The sequence below is a fragment of the Astatotilapia calliptera genome, chromosome 5 (genome assembly GCF_964374335.1).
Source record: "Astatotilapia calliptera chromosome 5, fAstCal68.1, whole genome shotgun sequence".
NCBI classification, from domain to species: domain Eukaryota; kingdom Metazoa; phylum Chordata; class Actinopteri; order Cichliformes; family Cichlidae; genus Astatotilapia; species Astatotilapia calliptera.
The window spans coordinates 5,033,312-5,058,372 of NC_137426.1; the positions used below are offsets into that span (position 1 = coordinate 5,033,312).

General features: G+C 39.5%; 2 protein-coding genes across 2 annotated transcripts; one reads left to right on the forward strand and one right to left on the reverse strand.

Moving 5' to 3' along the window:
- The first annotated feature begins 2,268 nt into the window (after positions 1-2,268).
- On the forward strand, positions 2,269-13,705 carry LOC145428834 (uncharacterized). Its single transcript, XM_080301586.1, has 4 exons — positions 2,269-2,417; positions 2,715-2,796; positions 13,275-13,444; positions 13,524-13,705. Exons 1-4 carry the CDS (start codon positions 2,363-2,365, stop codon positions 13,616-13,618), a joined length of 402 nt encoding a protein of 133 aa, XP_080157712.1. The 5' UTR covers positions 2,269-2,362; the 3' UTR covers positions 13,619-13,705.
- A 2,232-nt stretch (positions 13,706-15,937) lies between these two features.
- On the reverse strand, positions 15,938-24,942 carry LOC113021937 (cytochrome c oxidase subunit FA4). Its single transcript, XM_026166822.2, has 4 exons — positions 24,678-24,942; positions 21,439-21,524; positions 19,023-19,086; positions 15,938-16,129 (listed from the first exon to the last, which is right to left on the reverse strand). The coding sequence occupies exons 1-4, from the start codon at positions 24,717-24,719 to the stop codon at positions 16,073-16,075; spliced, it is 249 nt and encodes an 82-aa protein (XP_026022607.1). The 5' UTR covers positions 24,720-24,942; the 3' UTR covers positions 15,938-16,072.
- Positions 24,943-25,061: the final 119 nt, after the last annotated feature.

The following is a 25,061-nucleotide window of genomic DNA, read 5'->3' on the forward strand; positions in this document are numbered from 1 at the left end:
TTATATTGTTATGTTTAACGTATTTGCAGAGGATTAAAACAGAAATCTTAAGCTTTGAAAAACTAATTTAGTCAAAATATATAGAAAAAAAATGTGAATGCATGCATCTATTTGATATTGACATAACATTGTTGGTGGCATTTACCTGGCAGCGTTTGCAGATGAAAGTTTCCTAAACAGTACAGATTTTCTACATCTCCACTTACATGCATACTCATATAATTACACTTGAATTTTTTAATTTCATGATACCTCATTTCTGGTTTTCAAGAAGAAAACTTTTTACAAACCGTTTTACAAAAAAGTGTTGGTTTATAAAATAAGTATGAAAAAGTTTTTCCTTATAACATTTTTTTGCAGTTTGGTTGGTTTTCCACAAGTCAGCTTGTTACACTCACTGGCCATTTGGTTGGTACACCTCACAGTAATATTTCTTCAGGACAAACCATGAATTAAAAACTCATCTCATTTAATATGTGCATCTGTTCACTTGTTTTTTTGCCCCTCAAAGCTACGCTTATTTCAATCTCATAGCAAGGTGTCTCTGAAGGTGTGCCCGTCTAACCTTAACACTGATTGGAACAGGGTGACTGGTGGTTTGCGCATGGCCATTGTAGATAACATTCATGTCTTTGACAGTAAACTAAGGGAAACCAAGACAGCAGGCATGCTGCCACTGGCCCTGCTTTCACAGCTCTGAGATCAGTTACGATCTGCGCTTCCTTGCAAGCTCCAGCTAGCATTAGCAAGTAAATGAGTTTCTGTGATTTATCATTGTACCAGAAAGGTTTTCTCCTGTTAACCATCCTTGGTCAACATGTTGACCATGATATAGAGAAGATAGAGTTTGAAAAAGTTGTACTTCATTGTCAGTACATTAACAATCAAAACTCAGAGAACTGCCGTTCACTGTTCAAGGTTCAAGGTTCTTTATTTGTCACATGCATAGTTATACAAGTATAACACACAGTGAAATGTAGCCTTTTTTTTTTTCTTTTTTTTTTTGAGGTATTTGGATATTAGGGCTGGGCGATATGGCCTAAAATCCATATCATGGTATAATTTGAAGCACGAGCGGTAACGATATATATCGCGATATATTCTTTTCTTCTGTATAACATATTTTCCACACTATAAGGCACACTTAAAATCCTTTAATTTTCTCAAAAATCGAGAGTGTGCCTTATGTATGAATTCTGGTTGTGCTTACTGACCTCGAACCGATCTTGGCTTGCAAAAATCTGTTAAAAATGTTTTAGTACAACTTTGGTAAGCCGCACTGCTTGATGGATTGTCAGAGCATTATGGCTGCTGTGGTGAGGAGCTTCGCGGAGTAATCTGGGTCCAAAACTCCATCGACTTCAGGTCCCAAAGTCAAACGAACACTGAGAGTTAAAAACGGTCTAAATTATTTCATCTTTAATAAAATCATCAGCGTTGCTGCTTTACCAGGTGCAACAATTAAGTTTAACATCCATGAAAACAGAAGTTATTAAATTTAACGGAGTTACAAGTTAACAAGAAGTTAGCTCGCTAGTTTCCACCTAAACATGACATACCATGTTCTGAGAGATTTTTGAAACTAATTAAAACGTACAGCTCTGCTACCACTTCCAACATAAATGAAGACAGACAACTAAACAGCAGTGGCGTTTGCAGGGTTAATGAAGTTGGACTACCTGGTATATAATGTTGTGCTACGTGATTGCTAGCAACACAGCTATGTTAGCATAACATTAGCACAGTAAAGCTGGAGGATGAACGCCAACTTTTTTTCCACTCGATGATAAAAGTTAACGTGAGGGATTCTGGTGGTTAGGGACAAATGCAATCGCATAGCAGGATGCTATACACGGGGCAAACTTCAGTCAGGAGAACAACTGAGATTATTCATCCACAATAAGAGGTTAGTTATTAATATACTGCAACAATATGGGAATAGAAGAGCTGAGAGAGAATTCAATATTAATGAATCAATGTTATAGAAGTGGAGGAAGCGCAGTTTTTGGCTTTCCCCATATTTCAAAAGTGCTTCATCTCTGTTAACATCTGTTCACCGGCATAATTTGATTGTAGCCGCTGCGATGCTTTCGACCAAAACAGGCGCAGCTTGATGACATCATCAACATGCGCTATCGTGATAGATCAAAATCTCTATCATTGGTCAAATTTATATCGTTTCTATCGTATATCGTTTATATCGCCCACCCCTACTGGATATATTTCTTTTAAATCCCAGATATGGTTGTGTTAGAAAATCAGAGTAGATCAGTTGTTCCCAAAACACTCAGTCCGGCCCTTCTGGAACAAACAACCACATTCAGAGTCAGCTTGGTCAGAACGGCAGCAGATTATCTTGACCATGTCAACGTGCCTAAATACAATAGTTGCTGCCAAGAAAATGTTTGCACTAGCAGGTGAGTCTATCATAGTGGCTGGAAAATGAACTGCAATTTGCTAAAAGGACATTTTTAGAGCTGGTTCCTTCATGTGGCACACTGCCCGTGCCTCAATGCTCTTTTTTTTTTATACTTAAATTGTTATGCCCCGCCCACCGTTCGGCTGTTCTCTTACCTGCTGACTGCTTAACAGTGGGTGTGAATACCTGGCACTCATTTACCATGAAAGTAAGCAAACTTGCTAAAAGTTGTTTTTGGTTTTATAATAGTTACTTTCATAAACATAAATACTTTTCCTTTGCTCGTTTCCAATAGGAAGAGTTGCACCGGACAACTCACGCCTTTCCCACTCTACGAAAAAGGTTCATCTGCTAATGTCAGTTGGCTGCATCCACAGGTAGGTTTTTGGTTGCTGCTTGTGCTAATATGTCCAACAGAGGCTGAAGTCTTCTCTCTATTTACTGCTACTGCCTTATATTGTAACATCTAACCACTGCATGCAATAGAATCCATCTATTTTTTTTAAACGTTTGCATGAGGTTGTTTTCTCTTGCTGAGCTGTTTGTATGACGATACCAGTTGGCTAATTTGCATAAAGTAGAATGGCATTTGGGACTATTTGTCACGATCCTGGGTCTTATGACCCAGTGTTTTGAGTTTTAGTTCATTTTGATGTTTTAGTTTATGTAAGCCCTTCAGGTTCCTAAGTTCATTTGTTATCATGCTTAAGTGTTTCTAGTTCTTATTATTTTCCCCTCGTGTTTCCAACTATGGTAAATCTCCCCTGCTCTTCATGTGTTTCATGTCTGTGTCTTACATTGTGAAGTTCGGGTTGTCATGTCTACGTCTCATTATGTTTCCTGTTTTATTGTGAAGAGGTCTGGTGTTTCTGTGTTCATCGTGTTCAGTTTTACTCTTCCCCTGTGGCGTTGTTATGTTCATGTTGATCTACTGTGCCTTTCTGTTCCATGTTTCAGGTCCCTATGTTCTGTCTCCCCCAGTCTGTTAAGTTCACATGTCTTGAGTTCCGTCAGTGTGTTTCCTGTTTTACTTTCACAGTCTGTTCTATGTTAATGTTTCTAGTTTTGCTCCCCTTGCCTCGTCCTGCTTAATTACTCTCAGCTATGCTCTCCTCCTGTGGCTCATTCCCCCTCGTTATCCCTCAGTGTATTTAAGCCCCATGTTTCTCTTTGTCAGTGTTGCGTCCTCCCTCATAGCTGTGTGATTTTTCCCTGTGGCTCCTTGTGCTTTAGTTTTCCCAGTTTAGTTTATTTTGTATTGTTTTTCGTGTCCCACTTCACGCCAGCAATAAAGCTGTGTTTTTTGAGTTTACCTTTTGACTCTGTGAGTTTGCGTTTGGGTCCTACTCTTGCCTGCACACAGCCGTATTGTGACACTATTTTTGTGCCAGTGTTGGGCTGAGTTGTTTAGCATTTCCCTGTAGACAGGGTGCTGTTGTTTTGGAGGTTTCCTATAGGCTTGCTATCAGTGTCAGAAAATATTGGCATTGAAAAGTGAATATTAAATGCAAACATTCACATATTTCACTTAATTTCAGGAGTAGGACAAGAAAAAATATTTCAGTGGAACCAGTGTTCATTCAGCCTTTGCCACTGTCCACTGTTAGGTTATCAGCTGTTTTGTGTTGATTATTCATGTCATATCTATGAAGACATTTTTATTGTCATTTTAATTAAATTAATAAGAACACCTGTGGCAGTGTTTAGATGTGTCTGAATCTTTTCGGAGCTGTGGACTGGTCCTTGTGCAGCGAGTCATCACAGACCATTTGACCTCAGCAGGATTTACAGAGATGCATTAAAGCTGGCGCCGGGATTGTATTTTTGTGGAGGAGTCTTTTGTTTGCGTGAACATGTGTTGTGCCAGGTTCCTGCTTGCAGGACTGATCAAGTCAGAGTCCCTGATATTTCAGCTATGCATGTTATGTGATGTGTAGATATGCATATTAAATCTGTGGATTTACATGTCTGAGCATGAGGTGGCACATTCAAGTTGGTTTCAATGCGTAACAAGAAACACTTCTTTAAATTCACTCGTGTAAAATGTGTCATTTCTGGGTCTTGAACCCAAGGCTTTGTGTTTCTCTGTGGATTTAGTGAATCCTTGTGGTTTTGAGGGTCACTTGTTTTAATTTGGCTCTTTTGCAATTTTAGTCAGGCTTCTATATTTCTTTGCCATTTATTATATCCTCTGTTTGTATTCTAGTTTATCTTTTTGGTTATGCAATATTTAGTTATCGTCTTTTGTGATCCCTTTCTGTGTTCCCAGTCATGCCCCCCTTTCTGTCTGGTCTCTCTGTCTCCTGTTTGCATGGTTGTCTGGTTTCCTCTTTCATTCTGTTACTTCTATCTGGTCACTGTGCTTGTTTATCACCTGTATCAAGTTCATAAGTCTTAGTCTGGGTCTCAGGGTATGTGTTAGTTCCTGTTTTATTTTGATAGTCCTGTGTTTCATGTACTTCGTTCTGAGTTTTAGCTTCTCTGCTTAGTTGATTGACGTGATTTGTTACAGCTGTGTCGTCCCCCCCCCCCCCCCCCCCCAATATATTACCTGGTGTGTATTTATTTTAGAAGTCTCTGCTGTTCTTCCCATGGTAGTGTATTCCATTGCCCTGTTTTTCTCTAAGTTGTTCCTCAGATGCTTTTGGGGGGTTTTTCCTTTGGAATACCAGCACAAAAATGGTAAAAATGGCCTGTATTTGTATAGCGCTTTACTAGTCCCTAAGGACCCCAAAGCGCTTTACACATCCATTCATCATCTTGAGCCACGATCGGCCCACAAAAGCTGTGATCTTGTTGAATCGTGCATTAGGATCCACACTACTGAACCATGACAAAATAGAATTGACTAAGGGTACATTTATGTCATACTTTCCTTTACTTTGAATTTAAACGATAACAGCTTATGTGCATTGTTGAATATGTAAGTTAAATATGTAAGTTAAACAATTTGAAATGGGTTTTTTTGGAAAATCTGAACATTTTTTTGTGTATCAGCCAGCCACGACAATAAAACCAGTGAGAGGTGAAAAAGTAGCATTGATTATTTTGTGATAACGACGTGTCTTTAGAGGTGGGATAATGAATAAAGCTTTGTTTGGGTTTTTTCAGTCTAAGATGGCTGCAAGAGGCTCTGGGTTTGCCGTTCAGGTGGGAAACCTTTTTTCCTGGCATTTATGCTGATACATGTTCATGTTGCTCTTCACAAGTCTTGGCAAGTCTATGCCATGCCAGCAAGTTATTTTTGAAGCAGAAAGCTGACCTGCCAAATATTAGGCAGGTGCTTTTAACAAGCAGACTGATTTGTAGGAATCATGAAAAGCAAATTGCGCCTGTACCTTACTTGTCTCCAGATGATGTGTGTGACAAAATATGACTATAGTAATGTACTGTCAGTTTCTAGTGCTCAGAGTAGAAAAGCAGTATAGAAACATTGTACTTACAGGAACTGCTCCAACATGGAAGCCCATGACACAAAGCTCAGAGTACAGAGGTTTTGTGTTGAGGTTAACGCTAGACGTTTGGGGGTCTGCAGTTAATGAGACAGCAGAGTGTTGGTCACTTTTGCCGGAGTACTCAGAAAACCTTAATCTGCCAATTTATGGGGTCTCGAATTCAATGAGTGACAGTAATTCATACCTGCAGTTATAAATATATTCAGGTATAGTTTGGGAATATTAATTTTGTTGGTATCCACTCAGGTGGTCTTCATTCTGTGGTCATGGTATTTTTCTTCTATGAGTTTGTTATTACTTAATGCCTACAAAGCCGAGGTTACCTGCTGTGCATTACAGCTACATAAAGAGTGATGTGTGTGACTACTGACACCAGTAACTATTCTTCTGCAACCAAAATTTAACTCAGTTTTACATCAGAAAATACTGAAAACAACACTGCACACCTGCATAGTAGGTTTTGGAAACTGCTTTACACATGCACACGCGCGCACACGCACATACAAACAACTTGGTGAGAAACCTTTCAGTCAGCACTAATGGTTCCGTCCTTAAAAAAAAAAGTATTTGTTTTTTGTTGGACATCTTACGTAACGCAGCTTGCTCTTAATCCCTTGCAGGAGTTACCACAATATTTTCATTGTTCCGTTCTGTAGAAGCACAGCAGATGAGTTATATGTTTTACCAGCAGAACAGATCATAAAATCACTCTGTAAAAGGAATGGGTTCACAAGCAAGAAAAAGTGCAATGAAAAAGTACTCTTCAGTTGTAATTGTCATAATCGTACACAGTATTACCCATCTGGTACATTTCCTCATAATGCCGGTCATATATCATAGCCTTAAAACTCCCTCTGATCTGCCCTCTGCTGTAAAAACAGAAGCAAACACACACTGAGACACACATACACACACACACCGAGACACGCACACAGTTTAAAATGAAAGGATGATAAAATTTAATTCCCTTGGTAGCTGATCTGACAATAAATCATGTCCTTTTAATGAGGAGAGGGATAAATGACAGTGTCAGCAATTAATTAGAAATGCATCTTCAGCCTGTCATGTCTGTGGAGCTGTGTGTGTGTGCGTGCGTGCATGCGTGTGTGTGTGTGTGTGTGTGTGTGTGTGTGAGAGAGAGAGAGAGACGGTATGAGTGTGCCTCACAGTATGCACGAATGTACCTTTGTCACTTCAACACCTGTCATGATTAAACCTGGCAGAAGTTGATACGACCATAAAATGATCTAAATATAAACAGGAGGAGCTGTCTGTCTGTCTGGATGTAACCATGTTACAAGTCATATTTATACATCCAAGCCACACTAATGCGTTGTAATTATTCCATGAGTGCTTCTCATAGTGTCAGTGGCATCACATCAGAGCACATGGATGATGCTGGTCTGTACAGTAATCCTAATCCGGCTCCTAATCCTTTCATGCTACCTCAAATGCTGCTGCTGCTAGTGCTGATAATCATAGTCAAACGTGACCCTTTATCGAATCCCCTGCACCAACAATGCACAACCTAACAAAGTCCTGCATAGCATGGAGTTTATCTTTCTGCCAGCTGTACCTAACAAACGTGAAACACAGATTTAGACATGAGTGGAAACAACCTGTCGTCATATCAGACACCCCTTTTTAAAGTAACCTGAGACAACTTTTTTTGATCAGTGCTACGAGTAACAATTACAAGAGAATCATAGCTACAGGTCATCTCTGCTTTTTTTTTTCTTCCTTTGTGTTTTTTTTTTTTTTTTTTTTTTACAGATGGCATCATATCAACCAGCTCCTGCTCTACTGAGTCCTTCTCTGCTATTTTCCTGATCTCTTATAAAGAGATAAACTTACAAAGTTTGCTGTTTCAGTGATAGTTTTTATATCATATTATATCACTTCAAACAGAGGTGATCCAGTAATGCTGCACTAATGAATTAGACTAACTATTCACTTTAGCTAAAGTTATTAAGTTAGCTAAAGAGTTGGGATGCTGTGTAAGACATAAATAAAGCTAAAATACAAAGGTTTGGACACCGTTTTGCATGTTTCCCTACTGTAGGGGTCTCTGCAAGCATACAGGGCTCTGAGAGGGTCCAAGATGACAACTTTGGAATTCTACTAGAAACAGTTGATCATATTTGTTTGTCAAAGATGAATTCAGGGGAAACTACGCTAAATTAGCATTTTTAGCTAACAGCTACAATAAGCATAAAAGTTACTGTGCGGTATCATTTGTTAACATGACGCTTGTTCTTATACATGTAATACATTTATTACCAACTTGAGAGTTTATCCGCTGGTCATTCGACATGACGAATGACTTCTGAACTCTTAATTCAGCTCAAGACACTGTAGATTCCCGTCAGTAACACTTTCGGTCCTCTAGTAAAACGTAGTTCTATTAATCTGCGTTCATTACTCTTGAACCGGAACCGGATGTAAGTCCCAAAAAACGGAATTTTGGAACTACGTTTGAAACTGAATGGTGAGAAGTGAATCTGAAATTATTTGAGAGCTAAATTTTTAAAGGATGAAATACAGTTTCAAAGCAAATGAATTCATTTTCAAAAATAAAATTCAATTTCAATTTAGTGATGATCATTTTCAAACCAATAAATTGAATTTCAAATTAGGCTAATTCGTATTCAGTTTTTTAAAAGCACTTATTCAAGTTACAATTCAGATTCAATCCAAGCAATTCAAATTTAACTTTTTCAAATTCAGTTTCTGATGGCACAAATTTCTGCTCATACATATGAGTTTGGCCCCAAGCTAAATGGAATAAAAGTTGATTCCTTTGAGCTAATTCGAGGCCTTAGGTAATTAGGTTTGGCCCTTCAGGGTGTTTCAAGGATTAGGCTTAAATCTAAAGATGGTTCTGCTTATGCCATCAGGGCCCCTAGACTTTGGTACAGCATACCAAAGGAAATGAAGCTGCATAATCATTGACTTCCTTCAAATCACTTCTTAAAGTACATTTTTATACGCTTTGTGATCTGTTTTTCTTTTTGACTTCTGCTGTGTCCACTTACAAATGATAGTCATATGATATAGTAACAACATAAAAAAAAACAACTTATACAGTTGTTAACCTATAGCCAATTATAATAATGGGTCATTCCACATTAGTTAGTACAACCTACTAAAGGTATGTCATTGAAGTGTTTTAGGCCAAACTGTGACTTTAGGACTATGGAATTTCAAAAGTGTAATTGAAATTCTGCATAAAATTGTGGGAGCTTGAATTTGCTTGAAAATTTGACAGTACAGCCTACACTAGAATTTTTGAAAAGCTGTTGAAATGTGTAGCACAGATCACCATATATGACGTGTACCCAGTACCATAAAATGGTACTTTGAGACCGTTCATCTGATTTGAATATTACAAAGACATTAACCTAGGAAATTGGTGGGGGGGAAAGAGTATCCTGCAAAAACATTGTAATTAAAAAAAATTGCATCTAACAACTTAAATTTCACTTTCATTGATAGATTTGGTGTCTGGTAGTATCAGAACTTATGAAAGTGTTCTGTGTCACTTTCCCAATATGAATATTTGAGTTATTTATATTTTTGTTTACAGGCAATAACAAAAGCCTCCATCTCAGTCGTTGGCCACCCAGCTGGCCTCCTGATTGGCTTCACCTCAGGAAATTGTCCTCCTGACTTACCAGTCTTTCTGTTTGTTTGGACTTGGACTCATTGTTCTATTTTTTGGTTCTGTTCTACGTTCCATCTGTGGTCTGTCCCCACATTATCCTGTGTGTGTATATTTTGTCTCATCTTTCCCTTGCCCTTTGTCGCATTGTCCCTCTAGGTTGCGTCGCTCTTGCCCTGTTCTCTGTGAGTTCCAGGTTCCCTTGTGTGAACCTAGTTCATAAGTTCCTACTTCCTGCCTTGTCCAGATTATTTTGTAATATGTATTTTGGACTTGGCTAAATTATATATGCACTTGTACTATGGTGACCCTGAGAGGCTAAATGTACTGCAATATACAGGAAGCAAAAACACAACAGAAATAGAAAAAACCCACAAAAGTTAAAGAACCTTCTGCTTCTTATAAGCGTGTCTCAGGGCAATCCTTTGCATTTTTTTGATTTTTGTCACTTCCACACTGGTCCATCACATTATTGTGTCCGTAGAAGCACTTCTGTTGTGTTTTGTGAGCCTTTTTTCTACTTTTGTTGTTTTATTCAGCATCTTTTATGTATTTTGATTTGCTAGTGCGTTCTTAATTTGCAGTCTGTTTGACCTCTCAGATCTACCATAAAGTAACAGTCTTTTGCTGCAGAAATAATAAAACACCACAAGAGATGAAATGCATTTACTATAATTTTATTTCACTATCTTACTGTACATCAAAGCATCAAGATCAACGAAATCAGAGATGGTCAAGCTGTAAGCATTTGGTCAATTGACACTGAATGACCCTGATGACAATACAGTGAGTTCACTGAATTGGTGCTCTATTAATTAAGAGTAAAACTGTGTTATTTTTTTCAGAAAACAGATACAAAGGATCAGTTGAGCTAGTCTAAAAAGCAAGGCAGAGAGTTATTGTCTATGACTTCCTCTTCATGTAACCTCTGTTCGTGTGTCGGTGTAGCAGTGAGTGCTCTCTAAGTGAGCCAGTTACACTTGATTTACACACAGATTTTCTCCTTTTTACCTTGACCTTAAATAAACAAATATTTTCCCACACCTGCAGCAGGGAGCCAGTAATTGAAACCTGTTTTTGTTTTTGTTTTCACCCTTACCGCAGTGGAAGCTGTTCTCATTCCTAAAGTGAAGAGGGATTCAAGGAGCCAGACTGCCAATGCAGCATAATTCTTTGTCCTGCTTTTCACACAGTGGGAGCTATTCTCATACACCACATTATAAAGTTGCTGCTGGCATATTCAGAGTTTCATATAGAGCGGATGTTACCTGTGCATTGTTGTATTTTTGGTGGGATGTGCCATTTTCTGCTTTTTCTTTTCAGCTTTCTTCACAAGCAGCTCGACTGTGTTGTGGTTTTGTGATGTTATAAAGGTCAGCTCTGCACACTTCTCAATGACGCATCATTGTAGGCGATGTTCTTATAACATATGAAAGACTGGAATACAAAATCATGTGTATATATCACCAGCTGATGCGTGTGAATAAAATGCTTAAAGGTTTAACTGTATTGGTTCCTTTACATTAAAATAAAATCCTGTTTTTGTTGATTTTTGCAGGGAAGCTTTCTTTGCCTTTAGACAAAATTATTTCAAAACATTGTGTCTCTATAAACACTTACAGTTTATTTAATAATACTCGATCTTACTGGTATTGTTTTGTGAAGTTGATAAATACAACTTTTTTCTCCTTCTATTTACTGATGATAGTCATATGAAAACTCAGTATAGGCTGTATAAAAACTCTGTATAAATTCATCAGTCACAACATTAAAGTCAATGACACCTGGAAATAAACATTCAGTTCTTGAAGTGGATCTTCATCTGTATCTGTGCAGCTCTGATTAGAGCAATCAGAACATCTTATTGAGGTTTCAAGTGGTGTTTTTTGTTTGCATGTGGGTAGGGCTGGGCGATATGGCCTAAAATCCATATTGCAATGTAATTTGAAGCATGTGCAGTAACAATATATATTGTGATATATTCTTTTCTTCTGTAAACCGTATTTTTCACACCATAAGGCGCACTTAAAATTCTTTGATTTTCTCAAAGATCGACAGTGCACCTTATAATTTGGTGCACCTTATGCTAAAAAAATCTGTCAAATCTTTTAGTACAACTTTGGTACGCTACGAATGGCTGCACCGCTTGATGGGGTTTCGGATCATTATGGCTACCGTAGTCAGGAGCCTCGGGAAGTAATCTGGGTCCAAAACTCCATTTGCTTCAGCTCCCAAAGTCTAACGAACACTGTGGCATCACTGAGAGTTAAAAACTGTCTAAATTCTTTAATCTTTAATAAAATGGTCAGCTTTGCTGCTTTACAAGATGTAACAATTAAGTTTAACATCCAGGCATCCAAAGTTAGCAGGAAGTTAGCTTGCTAGCTTCCACCTAAACATGATATAGCATGTTCTGACTGAGAGATTTCTGAAAAAATTAAAACAGCTAACATTCAACTGCAGGTGCATATGACCGACGTCGCAACAGTCTTCCAAAACAGGCGCAGTTTGATGACACCATCAACATATTTTCACATTTTACGAGGACTGCTGGGTGGAGACCTGAAGTACTGAGATTTGTTAGAGGTTGTTGAAGTGGCTCCTTTTTAGGTCCTAAATTGTCATCAAAGGCTGTTATGAGGCTCTTACTCTCAGACATGCCTGGGTTTGATTGTTGTTGTGCACACTGGGGAACAAAAACGGACGGTATTGCTATAATAATGATATTATTACATAACAATTATGCTGGTATGATTGCAGACAATATGATACTTGTTATAAAGTTGGATGCATTCGAGTATTGGTAAAGATCTCTGCTATAAAAAGGTCTGTCTGTAGTTAAATTTAATAAAAATCAGAATTACATAACCCATTTAATTTTAATCTAATTTATATCCTTTTTCTATTCACCTTTTGGCCATTTTTTTTTTTAGAAACTAAAAAAAGTAGAAATGCAGCATTTAAACTGACAACCTGTTCCTTTATGAAAGGTCATGAGGGAGAGGCGTTAAAGACAAACATTGGTTTTCTCTTTGATTTTTACATCACTCCAGCTCTGGGAGAAAACATGAAAGGCCTCTCTATCTCTGCTAGATCAGTGGATCTGCCCAGGGCCTCGCAACAACTGCCACATTACCCTCCACCACCACCACCGATGCCTCCTGTTTTGCGGCATGTCCTATTTACTTATTTATTTGTCCCTTCTCCACCCACAACTTACTTCTTATCTCAGCCATTAAAATTAATCCTCTTCTAAAAATATCTGCTCAGAGACGATTTAATCGAGGAGGAGATGGTCTTCATAAGTCTGTCTCATTCTGCTTCGCTGATGAGAGCTCTCATATCAACTTATGTAATGGAAAAGCAGCACTACCTGTGTTTGTGAAGCAGAGATCTTAATCACACGCTGCCATAGTTCATTGCCTTCTGAAGTCTGATTGGGGCTGCATGTCTGCATTCATGTTTGCAGTTATGGAAAAGGATTGCCTGGGTTTGTTGACACGGTGTCATGGTCTGGGTGGGCACCTGCAGGTCTCCGACAGTGGCCCCTCCTCCTTTGGGCGGAGTTCGGTTGCTCCTCCCTGGCTGACCACCTGTGAGCAATCATGCCAGCAGTATATCAGACCTGCGCTCTCAACCATTCATCGCCTGAGTATCTGCTATCCCCATGTCAGTCGAGTGGAGCATCATAACTCTGTCAGACGCTGTGTGATGTCTTACTTGTTTTTCTTGTCCTCAGAGGTAGCACCTGGAGTGGAGATCTTGTCTCCCTCACTCCCGCCTTCCTGGACCTGGGCCGCCTGCTGCTAACACGACGTGGCCTGCCGGCCCACCACTCACTTGCCTGCCTCCCCACGCTTCGACCGCTTCCGGGCTTCCGCCCCACCTGTCACCTCCACCTGAAACCAAGTAAGGCAACTCAATTCAACTGTGGAGGATCGTTGATTGTCTGCTGGATCCCACTGACCGTGATCTCCTCTTATTCCAGTGCCCCGGCCCCTGCCTAGTCCTGTTTCTACCTCCCCGCTGCCTCTGCTGTTCAGCCGTCTCCTAGAGGTGTCTAGGTCGCCCTCTTTATCGTAAATAATCCTACGCGCCACGAGTGTGGTGGCGCCGCTTTGCTTTTGCTTTTGTTTGCCTGTGGGCGGAAATAAATCATTTGTTCCCTACCGTCTCGCTTCCGGGTTGGTTTCTGCACCTGTGTCCATCTTTGTTCCCTCGTGCCGCTGGGCCGTGACACACTGAGTTTTGAAGCCGTATGAATATACTAATTCAGCTCTATAGTCCTCCTTAAATAGCAGTGTTGCCTTGACTTCTGTTGAGTTTAGAAAATAGCTAAAAAGCAGTCAAGGAAAGCGTATTATTAGACTACGAGAGCTTAAAAATGATGTTTGTGAAGGAACAGGGTGCAGGTGATGTTTTTGAAAAGTCATATTTGAAGTAAATAAGGAGGGAGTGAATGGCATCAGAATAGATTATAAAAGGAAGCTTTTACTCCTAATTAGTAAGTTGTTTCATAGTGAGCTGCTCTCGCCTCTGTGTGTTAGTTTTATATTACCGCAAAGAGGCAGTGCAATCACGGCGACCTGTGAAGCTGTTCAGGTTGGGTAATAACTGTCCCCCCTGTGTGTGTCTGTGTGTGTGACCTTGCGATTATGCCCCAGTGTGATACTTTGGCCCAGCTGATTACCTGTCAGCAGGTTTTGTGCATCTGACACAAACACACACACACAATACCCAGCAACAGACAATACCCACAGGGCAGGTCACCACATTGTTGGAGAAAGCATATTACTGTTTAAAAGCTGCACACACACAGACACACTCACATAAATGGACCCATGCAGGGTCTGGAACATAGATTGTCTATTAAGCAGTGTATTAGAAGAACCCAGGGGTCTGTCATTGAGACAGGTTGTGTGCCATTAGAGCGGGATTTTATGTTGTCAGGTGGCCAGTGATACTGAGCGAGGGCGCGCGCACATGTAGACTCACACAGACACACAACATTCATCATTCAATGAACTCTCCAAGAGGGGAGAATTGTGCCAGCAGGAGACATATTTGTAGAAACGAATGCTTCTGAGTGTCCTTTTCCTGCTCCATACCTTGAAAAAAAAAAGTGGTTTTGGTCTTTAAAAGACACGCAGTGATCAAACAGTTTTGTGTCTTTGGACGGCATCTTTCTGGGACAGAAACTTGGTTTAAGAGCTCAGTAACCCACACAAACATTAGTCTCTCATGATTGATTCTATTTCTGTCCTCTTTATCTGCAAGTTCATTTCTCAGCATGTGTCCATGTGTGGCTTACTTATCCAATCAGCCGCAGATTTGTGAAGTGATGAGCCTAATATTATTTTTTGTCTGGAGGTTGTTGTTTTTTTGTTTTTTTGTTTTTATAGAATATGAAAAAGTTCAATAGAAAAGTCAGCTACAAATATTAGAAGCTTATAGTGTATGTAACAATTTTACAAACCGTTTAATTAACACCAACAGCGTGAGTGGAATTCTGTGTTAAAATTTTCCTATATGCGGATGCTGTTCTTAAAATCTTCTGCTTAATAACTAAATAACTAACCCCGGACCTCTCCTCCTGCTGGCCACTAGAAAGAATGCAGGTTTAGGGTGCTCATGTCCACTGTTTCTTGTTTTTTCCATCTACTTTTGGCTCCATTGTTTCTCATCTATGAAACCCTGGTGCATAATAAAGTGTAAATTGCTCATCTGTTTATTATTATTATTTTTATTATTATTATAAATAATTCTTGTTGCCATCATAAGGTCTTTGTTTGACAGAAGCTCCCTATTGTTATTTGCGTGTGTGTGTTTTAAGTAGTAGGAAGTTGCTGATCCTGTGTTTTTTGGTGTGTTATTCCATTTCATGATGTGAAATACATCTGCATAAACACAATAAGCATGATGCAAAGCACTTGGTAAAAAAAGAAGATAACAGCTTGGCATTATGTTACTTTACTTTATATCACATCATTAAGTTAGTGTGTTAGAAAGGTTAGAAGGCATGAAACACACACTTGCTTAATTGTTTATGTCTCAAGCATGTTTATGTTGTAATGCAGAGTAGGGTGAGAAGTCATGAAGCTGCACATATCAACATTGCAAATGTGTGATATGTGCAGCTTTGAGAAAATAGGCTGGATCACTTCCAGCCTCCGAGATGAATTTCAGAGTAAGACCCTGACCTTTGACCTCCTAGTTAAAGTGCCCTTACAAGAAAGAAAAATGATAAAACTATCACAGATTGATTCGTGCTTATTATTTAAGCCGTTTAAGAATAAAAAACTTAATGTTTATATTTAAAGTCCACTGAAAGATTTTTTTTAATGCTGTGTATGTCAGTTGGATAAACCAACACTTTTTATGACAACACGAAAAATACAGTCATCTGTCTCATGTGATCTTTATTTATTTTTGTTCACAGTGTATATTAGAGAGCATCAGAAAGAAGTTTCACATCAGTGAGATAACAGCAGGAGGTCCTGCTAAACTTGGTGCCCCTGGAGTTGCCTGGAGGACCTTTTAGAAGTCAGGTCCCTCTTTTTTCAGGTTCTTGTAGTCTGTGTTGATGGCCACAAACTGCGGAAGGAAGGAGGAATACATTTAAATCTGTTTTGCTTAAATTAAATTCATCAGTGTCGTCTTTAGGATAGCATTTTACAAAAACAGAGGGCAATATAAAAACCAAAAAAAGCCTAGAACTTCTCACCCTCTAGTATAAACAAACACTACCATGTACTGTGACCTCTGTCTATTTTTTTTTCTTATATTTTCATCCCACTGATGCTTTTAGGACAACAGTTTGCTGTAGGGGTTGGCAGATTATTGCCCTGGCCAAATCATTTTTCTTTAAGTTTTGAGGCCGAGTTCCACATAAAGTAAATCAACTTAAAGGCATGGTTCTTTGAGAGGTGGGTATATCACAGCCAATCTGTGCTCTTGAGAAACATGTCTCTCCATTCCACTGTCCAATCAGAGTGCTGTGTAACCAATGAGCACTGCAGGTTACGTCATAGATAATAGAATAGAATAGAATAGAATTCAACTTTATTGTCATTGCACATGCACAGGTACACGGCAACGAAATGCAGTTTGCATCCATCCAGAAGTGCTTTAGTGATATAGATATATTACAATATATATTAGCAATAATATAGTTATGTAAGTATATTACAGAAATGGGTCTATTATGTTATAATATACACGGTATGAGGTATGTTGTGAATATTCTATAACTATAAGTATGTACAGGCTGTAGTGAGTACAAGCTATGTACAGGCTATGAACAGGATATAAATATGAAAAACTATACAGAATATGAAATAAATATTCTGTATTTATAAATAAATAACTTTACAGAAATCTGAGATATACAGCTATACAGAAATGGGAACTATGCAAGATAAGCTCTGTGAAGCAGTTCTGGTGAGTGATCAGAAGCGGATATGTTTGTTTTGTTTTTATTTTATTTTTTTTAAATTAAGGGTGTGAAACTCCCTTGACTTTCGTTCATGGGCTACATGCACCCCAACGCTGTCATTGTTGCTTGGATTTTTCTTCTACTTTCGACTGCTTCCTTTAGGGTTTGCTACAGTGAAGCATGTCACACCAATCCTCTGCTCTTCATTACATCCATGGATCTTCAATCTTCTCTGTGGTCTTTCTTTTTCTCCTGACTCGAAGCTCCGTCTTCAGTATCCTTTGTCTAATATACCCACCATCACCGCTCCGCATGATCAAACCATCTCAGCCTTGCCTCTGTAATTTTTGTCTCCAAACCACTCATCCTGTCCTTCTGATGTGCTCACACCTAATCTTGTCAAACCTCCCATCTCCAGTTTGGTCTCCTGTCTCTTTGTTAGTTCCTCCATCTCCATCGCCAAACCTTGCCTTTCACTTCTGCTGTCCTTCTGTACCAAATCCCAGCCTTATGCTCTTCTTCACCCACTCCACCCCATCTGCACTCTCTTCTTCACCTCTCATCTGCTGTCCTTTGCTTTGGATGGTTGACCACAGGTATTTAAACTCATGCACCTTCACTACCTCTGCTCCTTGCATTTTCAGTGTTACACCTGTTTCCTTCTCATTCTCACACATATTCTATCTTGCATCTTCTGACTTTAATTCCTCTTGTTTCCAGCACATACCTTCATGTCTCCAGACTCTCTTCCAGCTGCTCCCTACCCTCACTACAATCATGAGGTCATCTGTAAACATCATAGTTCATGGGAACTCTGACCTGACCTCATCTGTCAACCTGTCCATCACCACTGCAAACAAAAATTAGCTAAGAGCCAGTACCTGATGTAATCCCACCCCCTAATTCCTGATGTGAAGCCATCTGTCACTACCACATATCTCACCACTATCTTTCTTTGCTCATACACATCCTGCACAGCCTTTTTGTCTCTGCATGATCTGGCAAACGTGGCTAATGTAGTATAAGAAAACTATAAAATAGAATTTGCAGCGAGACCTTTTCCTCAGATAAAATAAACAGTTTTGGCAACATAATCCATTCTTAACAACTTCGTCCAGAATAAAAAAAGTTTGCAGTTTTTACTGTAAATACCAATAAAATTTTGTGTTGTTCACCGAACACCGAAATGTTCATTCACTGCAAATTGATTTAAATTCCAAATATCAGTTATCATTCTCTGGATTATTAACTGCTACTGGCGTTGGCCCTGATAAAACTAATCGGTCGACCCTTAGTTTGCATATGCCATGGATAATAAATACTGTGCGAGTGCATGTGTGTGTCCTGCACGCTTCTCAGACCTCCAGCCGTGAAATCACTGGCAGTGATTATTTTCTCCACATGTATTTTTCTTGATTGGTCTGCCACTAAAACCCTCACCTCCCCCCTCGTCCCTTCTCACTTCACCCTCCTCATTATGATCATTGTTTGGACTTCAGTAGAATTTCGATGCGAGACCTTTGCCTTCCTATCGAAAATTAAACATGCCATGTCCTGACCTTTTGTCTGCAGGGACTTTCATTCCACTAGCGTGCAACGCAGCCTTCAAGCCCCAAGAAAACACTCTTTTTCTCTGAAAAATATCATCCAAATGTTCTTTAGTGGGTCCTGTCAAGTGGCTGTTTTTCTGCTTTATTTTGGGTCAGTTTTGTTTATATTTTCTTTAGTTTGTTTGGAGCTCTGGCCTTGTTCAGAGGTAAGGCAAATTATTACCAACCACTAAAAGCTCCTGGTTCCATCTGCTTTAATTTGTTTTTGAGAGACACTTTGTTTTCCTTTGTTTGAGCAGATGTGAAGAAAGCCAGGAAGCAGCGTCATGTATTTGACATTTTGCCAGAACTGATTTGTCAGAATCTATTTTGGTCATTTTTAAGCTGATGATAAATGTGAGATTTTCAGTGAATGAGTGAAACAATGCCATTCTTGTCTAGATTACTATTCTGGCATGATTGGTGCAAATGTGGTCTTGGTGTGTGATGGGATTATAGTCACCTTGTATTGGTAGGTTGGGTCGAGCTTGCTCCAGGGCTCCGGGTTGTTGTTCTTATCCCAGAGGCTGCAAATGTGCAGAGATTCATGGCATGCAGGATAAAGAGGAGCAGGACAAAGGAGAAAAAAGACAGAACATAAGCATAAAGCAAGGCAGGTAAAGAGAAAAAGACTTAAACAAGGGTAACAGACCACGATGCAACAAATAACAAGGGAAAGAAAGACAGAGCAACAGAAGGACGGAGACAAAAGAAGATAAATATGTGGATGCCGAATGGAGACAGAAGTTGGGGGGAGAAGAGAGAGTGATTATGAGATAAGGTGAACTCATCCCAGTGACTTGGCAGTTCTCCTCTGTTCATTAACCAAAGTCTGGATTTCACAGCACTCCTCTGTGACTGTCCATCCCTCCTCCTCCTCCCCTCCGGCAACACGTCACACCGCCAAAGCACAAACAAAGAGACAGAGAGACCGATGGCAGAGAAAGCATATCTCCCCTCCTCGCTTTCCATTAGCACCAACAGTAGTGTCTGCAGCTGGTGATGAGGTCAGGCTTTATGGCTGACCCTCAGAACAAGTGGGTTTGTGTAGCTCAAAGTAGGACACGAGCAGTGAACATTTACTGTATGTGAGCGGTCACCGAGTTCAGTGCGGTTAGTGCAGTTCTAAAACATGACAGTTTAATGCTGCTACCTGATTAAATTGTCTTATTCTTAGTGTTTACGCCTTGTTTTGATACTCGTATTGAAATCAGTGCATACTTACAGTTCTGTGTTTTCAGCACCACTCGGCAAAATATCCTTTTGGTTTTTAAAGTTGGAAATAAACACAAGCCATCCAGCAAATAGGCATTAACCATACAAAGTCGCTGCTTAAGAACTTGCTTTTTAGCAAATGCTCCTTTGTATTCAGCTGAGAGAGTTTGTAGTCTTGATTAAGGTAATTTCAGACAATTTTGTTCAATCACTTCAAGTTCTAAGATACTTTAAACTTGCATGGATAGCATGTTTAAACATGTGTGGCTGGATTTTAATGATGCTGAAGTGAGAACTTCTGTTTTGTTTAATAGGCCATGTTGTGTCATGAACTTTAATTGTCTAAGACTCATGTTAGAAGGAACTGGGCAGTTAGAGTTGAATTTGGGTCTTTTGTGGCTGTGACTAAGTGAAAGAATAAGAACTCTGGTCTTTGAACTTTGTTAATTTAGAGGCTGCATGAGGAGGGGCTCTTTAGGTCTGTTGGCCTACAGGTTTCATAGTTGTTAAAACCAAAGTAATTCCAAGTTTGACCAGCTCTCCAATGGTTGCAAGCTGATGGTGACTAGTTGGAAAAGTCAAAACTCCAACAACACTGGTCGTATGTAGAACAACTGTTTTACTTGACCAACAGATGGCTTGTGTCCTTCATCAGGATTGAAGATGACTCTGATCCTGGTATTTTAATCCACTATTCCTTCCAGCTGTGGAGTGTTTCCTCTGTGACACAAATTATTTGTTTTATTTGTCTACCCTTCAGACACTGATTTTTGTAATGATCATGTGGGATTTATCAGATTTTGGACTGTGAAAATTAAAAGCATGAAGACATTGTCAATCGTAGTTTGGCTTCAACAAGTAGCTGAGACGGGAGTAAATTTCAGCTACTGAATTGATTGTCATGAAATTTGGAGAAGCATGGGCAAAGATGGTACCTGGTTTTTTTCTTCTACTGTACCATTCTGCTGAGTGACTGTCTTCTGCTCGTCAAATACATTTCATTGCGATGTTGACCCTGTGCTAACTTGCATATGACAAGTAAAACTGAAAACTGAAAAAATGTTGTTTCTGATCTTTTATCACTTTATTTCAAATTGTGATATGGAACATTGGCTTTGGTAGAAGATGGACTCTGACTGTCTGACTATGTCGCAGTAATTTGGACCTAATTTTCAGATCCTTGGTGGTTAAGAACTTCTTTGTTGTTATCGCCACAATTTTTACCAATTTTTGAATACTTAGCTGACTGAATTATTCTCGAACTTTTTAGGGGTCTTACCAAATCCATAATGACTTTAAGAGAGTTCAGCAGCAGAAAGTAGTAGCGAATTAACATTTAAAGAGAAGCAGGGGTTACATTTGGTTCTTTTTACTTTAGAAATTAACACATCTATACAAGTGACATTGGGGTTCAGAGGTGATAGCGTTTTATGTATTCCATCCACTTGCTGACTCCAAATCTTTCTGATTTTATGTTTTAAAATAGAGTATGTCATGTCAGCAGAGACCCAGATCAAAACTGGGACCAGCTATTGAAACCAAACCGTCCAGGCAGTTTGATATCAAGCTTTAATCAGCCAACGTTTCAAAACCTGTAAACTCACACTAGCAATAGCAAAGTGGAAGAATCCTACGGTGTGCAGACAAACAATATGAAAACTTACGTGACATGCGGCCCTCTTGCCAGACGGATCAGGTAGAGAGAGGCCCCTGTGATGCCCAGAGTCATGAAGAAAAATTGAGGGATTAACTGAGGAAAGGACAGTAGAGGAGAGGAGGGTTGCATTAGTCCCAGAGCACAGAGACAGAAGGTGGTAAACAAACACATTCCATCAAGTGGTTGGCTGTGATATGTACCATGAACATACGCCCGTGTGAAATACACACACATATACTGGTAGTTGTTATTCCTGTTTTCCCTCTCCCTGCCCTCCTCCATATGCATGAGACCCAGGCCATGTGTGAGGCAGCTCACTGTCAGCCTGGGTTGAACGGGCAAGGACGCAGTGGAAGAGAGAGCTGCCGCGTCTCTGTGTGCCAGCCTCTCCTCCTATAACGCTATACCTGTCACAGTGAGTGACAGAAACACAAACACACACTGAGGCGGAGGCACACCTAACGCATACACTCACACAAATGTGCACAAAAATGAGCTTACACACCCAGTGGGTGCTCTCAGACGCACAGTCATGAATGTGTTTATGCAGACACATTTATCTGATATCCTGAGAGGTGATGATGATGGGATTTAAACATTTTAAAAAGTACATTAAGGGGAAGGGGGAGGAAATGTGATGTCATCCTAAACACCCAAAGCTTAGGTGTGACAATCCCTTCACCATGGCGCATCTATTTATCAGCACTACATAGGCATAACTTTCCTAATATTACTGTGTGATACTGTGTATACAAGATGGAGAGGGAGAGTCACACCACTGGTGAACAGCTGTTCGCAGCCCACACAGATCTAGTCAAGCTGTAGAGAGATGACAGTTTGATCAGGTTGAACTGAAGGATGTCTCTGCTCAGCTGTATCTCGACATCTGTCTTCTGTCTGATTGCGTTGCCACTTGCCTTGTTGTTGATTAGGAGAAAGTCTGGTGATGATAAAACTTTGATATTTTCTACTTTAAAGCATAGACTATATGATAGATAGACTTGGGAAGTTATTGCAGAAGTTCCTTTAAAAGGGCTTTAGTTAGCAGGATTTGACAGTTCTGGTTTCAAAATGAAGTGCCGTTGTATAAAAGTCTGAGAAAACGAATCCAGTGCTGACTCGATTTGTGATCTCAGTAAAGACTTTCATGGTTTCAGGTACTAGTTTTAAGTTTTAAATCCAAATATCAGTAGAATTGATACCAAAGCCGGCAGCCGGTATCATATTGATACTTTCTTTCTATCCTGCAAGTCCAGTATGTATCTCACAGAACTGTAAGAAATAAATCTTTTTGAAATGGAAAAACTATACCTATGCACTATGAAAAATGTCACAAAAAATATATTTTGTGTTGACTGTCACGCCTATTTTGTTTACAGCCTATAGAACATTTAAAGAACGGAAGACAGCCACATTAAAATTACAGGTCTCCCAAAAAAAAGTTTGAAAAGCTGAAAGATGTGTTTTGTTGTATCAACTAATTATTGCGGAAAGCAAAATTCACAGTGATTTAGTGGTCATTAAAGTGTGTTCAGCATTTGCAAATTGATGATGATTCCTCTCATAAATCATGACACACTGCTCTCCCCTACATAAGCTGCCTTTATAGTTTAACAGTATTGGTGTCATTCAAAATCAGGAGTGACATCACCGTGGCTACGCTCTCGTTTTCATTCAGAGCATTTTATAGACTTTTGGTCCTCATGTCCATGTGTCAAAATGAAGTTTGAATAGTTTTGCAGCCAGCAGTTAGTTAATACAAATGGTAATCTGCAGATTATTTTCCTGCTTGTGTTATTAATATTTTGTCTTAATTCATGTTAAATATCACCCAGAATCCAAGGTGCCAATTAACCAAATATCATAATAATTAAGAAATTATGCACTAACATGAAACTAGTCGTCTGCATGCGTTATCAATTAAGATTAAATGATTTCTCACCTTTCTTTATTATCCTTGTCAACACGTTGTCAAATGTGTTTCATCTTAATTATCTCCATATTTCTTGTTTGATCATCAATAGCCTGAAACCTAAAGATGCTGATTTGCATTTGTAAGCTAACGAGCTGAAACCAGTGAGTATTTCCAGTTTTGTTTTTTTTAATCACAACTGAGCGTCAGTAGGATTGTAGTCAGTTTTCATCAACTAAAACAGACTTTTTCCTTGTGTATCTAGCACATGTTGTCTTACTCGTGTACTGCACAGTGTGCCCACGCTGCATGTTTTTTGTTTGCTTTTTCTCCAAGTAAGATCTCGATGAACTTGGCATAACCTTGAAAAAAGGTTCACGCTGTGCGCTGCACACACACTGTATCTTACTGCAGATGCCTCGCTTAGATCATCACTGAAGCGGCAGCACATATAAACACAAACAAAGCAGGTCAGCTTTGATCGCTGACACTCAAACAAACACCAAGAAAATAATGAAGACTGTCGTGTGCCGGGAGCTGTCCAATCCCCGGGTGCTGATCTCTTCATGTCGAGCCACGCAGCAGAGGGTTTCACCTTTCACCATCAGCCTGACCGATATAGGAAATGTTTTATGCTCGCTGGGGTTCGATACTGACGCTGCCCTTATTACTTTTCTGGTGCACTGCCAAGCCAACAACGTCAATCCTCAAATTTGGGTCAGCCCAGCACAGCTTTGAAGCAGAAAAAAAGACAGCTTCTGTGTCTTTCTTCTGCTTTCATTTTATTATGTTGGTAAAGCAAATTAAGATGCCAGCGTAATTATACACTGCCACAGTACTTGTTTCAAACAAGTTGATCAGGAAAGGAGTTATAATTGTTGTAACAAAAGAATCCAGACTTTAAGGTCCACTTATTAGTTTTCTGAAGCTTTCTGTAATCTCTGAGCTGTCATTGTGAAATTGAAAGGGACTCAGTTACTAATTAATAACATTAGTATGTCTTGTAGACAGTATTTTACTGCATTTTTAAGACATAAGTTGTAGTTGCAAATTGGTATTCTAGTGCCACGCTTTAAGCTGCACAGTAACATATTGCTCTCAGCGGCGTCGAGGCAGTGTTGCAGATTATTCATGCCATTTACACGGTTGGCTTCAAATGTATCTTCTTCTATCATTCTTCACTGTCATGTTTTCAGTTTTGTGTCTCTTTTTCAGTGACTTGCAGTTTAGAAGTGCAACTGTTAGCAAACACCAGTCTAAAATTACAGTCAGCTGTTTAGGCCTTGTTTATAAATCTCTGACTATATAAAAGATAAATGAATGACGGAACCTACCCCTGGATGTTTCTTCGCATGTTGAAACATGGTTTTAATCATCTTTATAAGTCTTCCACAAACAAATCCACCAAAAAAAAAGACAGTTAAAGGCTGATGAAGATATCCATATAAGAGACTCTCTATCTCTGCAGATTATTACAAAGAGGTGCTTGCTAGCTTAAGTACAGTATGTTGGCCAGTGTGGCGAAACCTGTTGCCAGTCTATCCCGTCTCTCCACCCCCCCACCCGCCCTCGTGTTGGATAAATGAGAGGGTCAGAGGCGAGTGGGAGGAGGGGAGCAGAGCGGGAGAGACAGTCCTAATCCACATAATGACATCTGTTGAGGACACTGTATGTTTCCACTGAGGCTCACTGAGTACTCTGTGTCCTAAAGTGTTTTG

Coding starts and splice junctions, on each gene's coding strand:
- LOC145428834 (XM_080301586.1), top strand. CDS start 2,363: ATGTCAACGTGCCTAAATACAATAGTTGCTGCCAAGAAAATGTTTGCA. Junction 2,418..2,714: donor GAAAATGTTTGCACTAGCAG/GTGAGTCTATCA, acceptor CGTTTCCAATAG/GAAGAGTTGCACCGGACAAC. Junction 13,445..13,523: donor TCACCTCCACCTGAAACCAA/GTAAGGCAACTC, acceptor CTCTTATTCCAG/TGCCCCGGCCCCTGCCTAGT.
- LOC113021937 (XM_026166822.2), bottom strand. CDS start 24,719: ATGATTAAAACCATGTTTCAACATGCGAAGAAACATCCAGGG. Junction 21,525..24,677: donor ATGCGAAGAAACATCCAGGG/GTAGGTTCCGTC, acceptor TCCTTTCCTCAG/TTAATCCCTCAATTTTTCTT. Junction 19,087..21,438: donor GCAAGAGGGCCGCATGTCAC/GTAAGTTTTCAT, acceptor GCACATTTGCAG/CCTCTGGGATAAGAACAACA.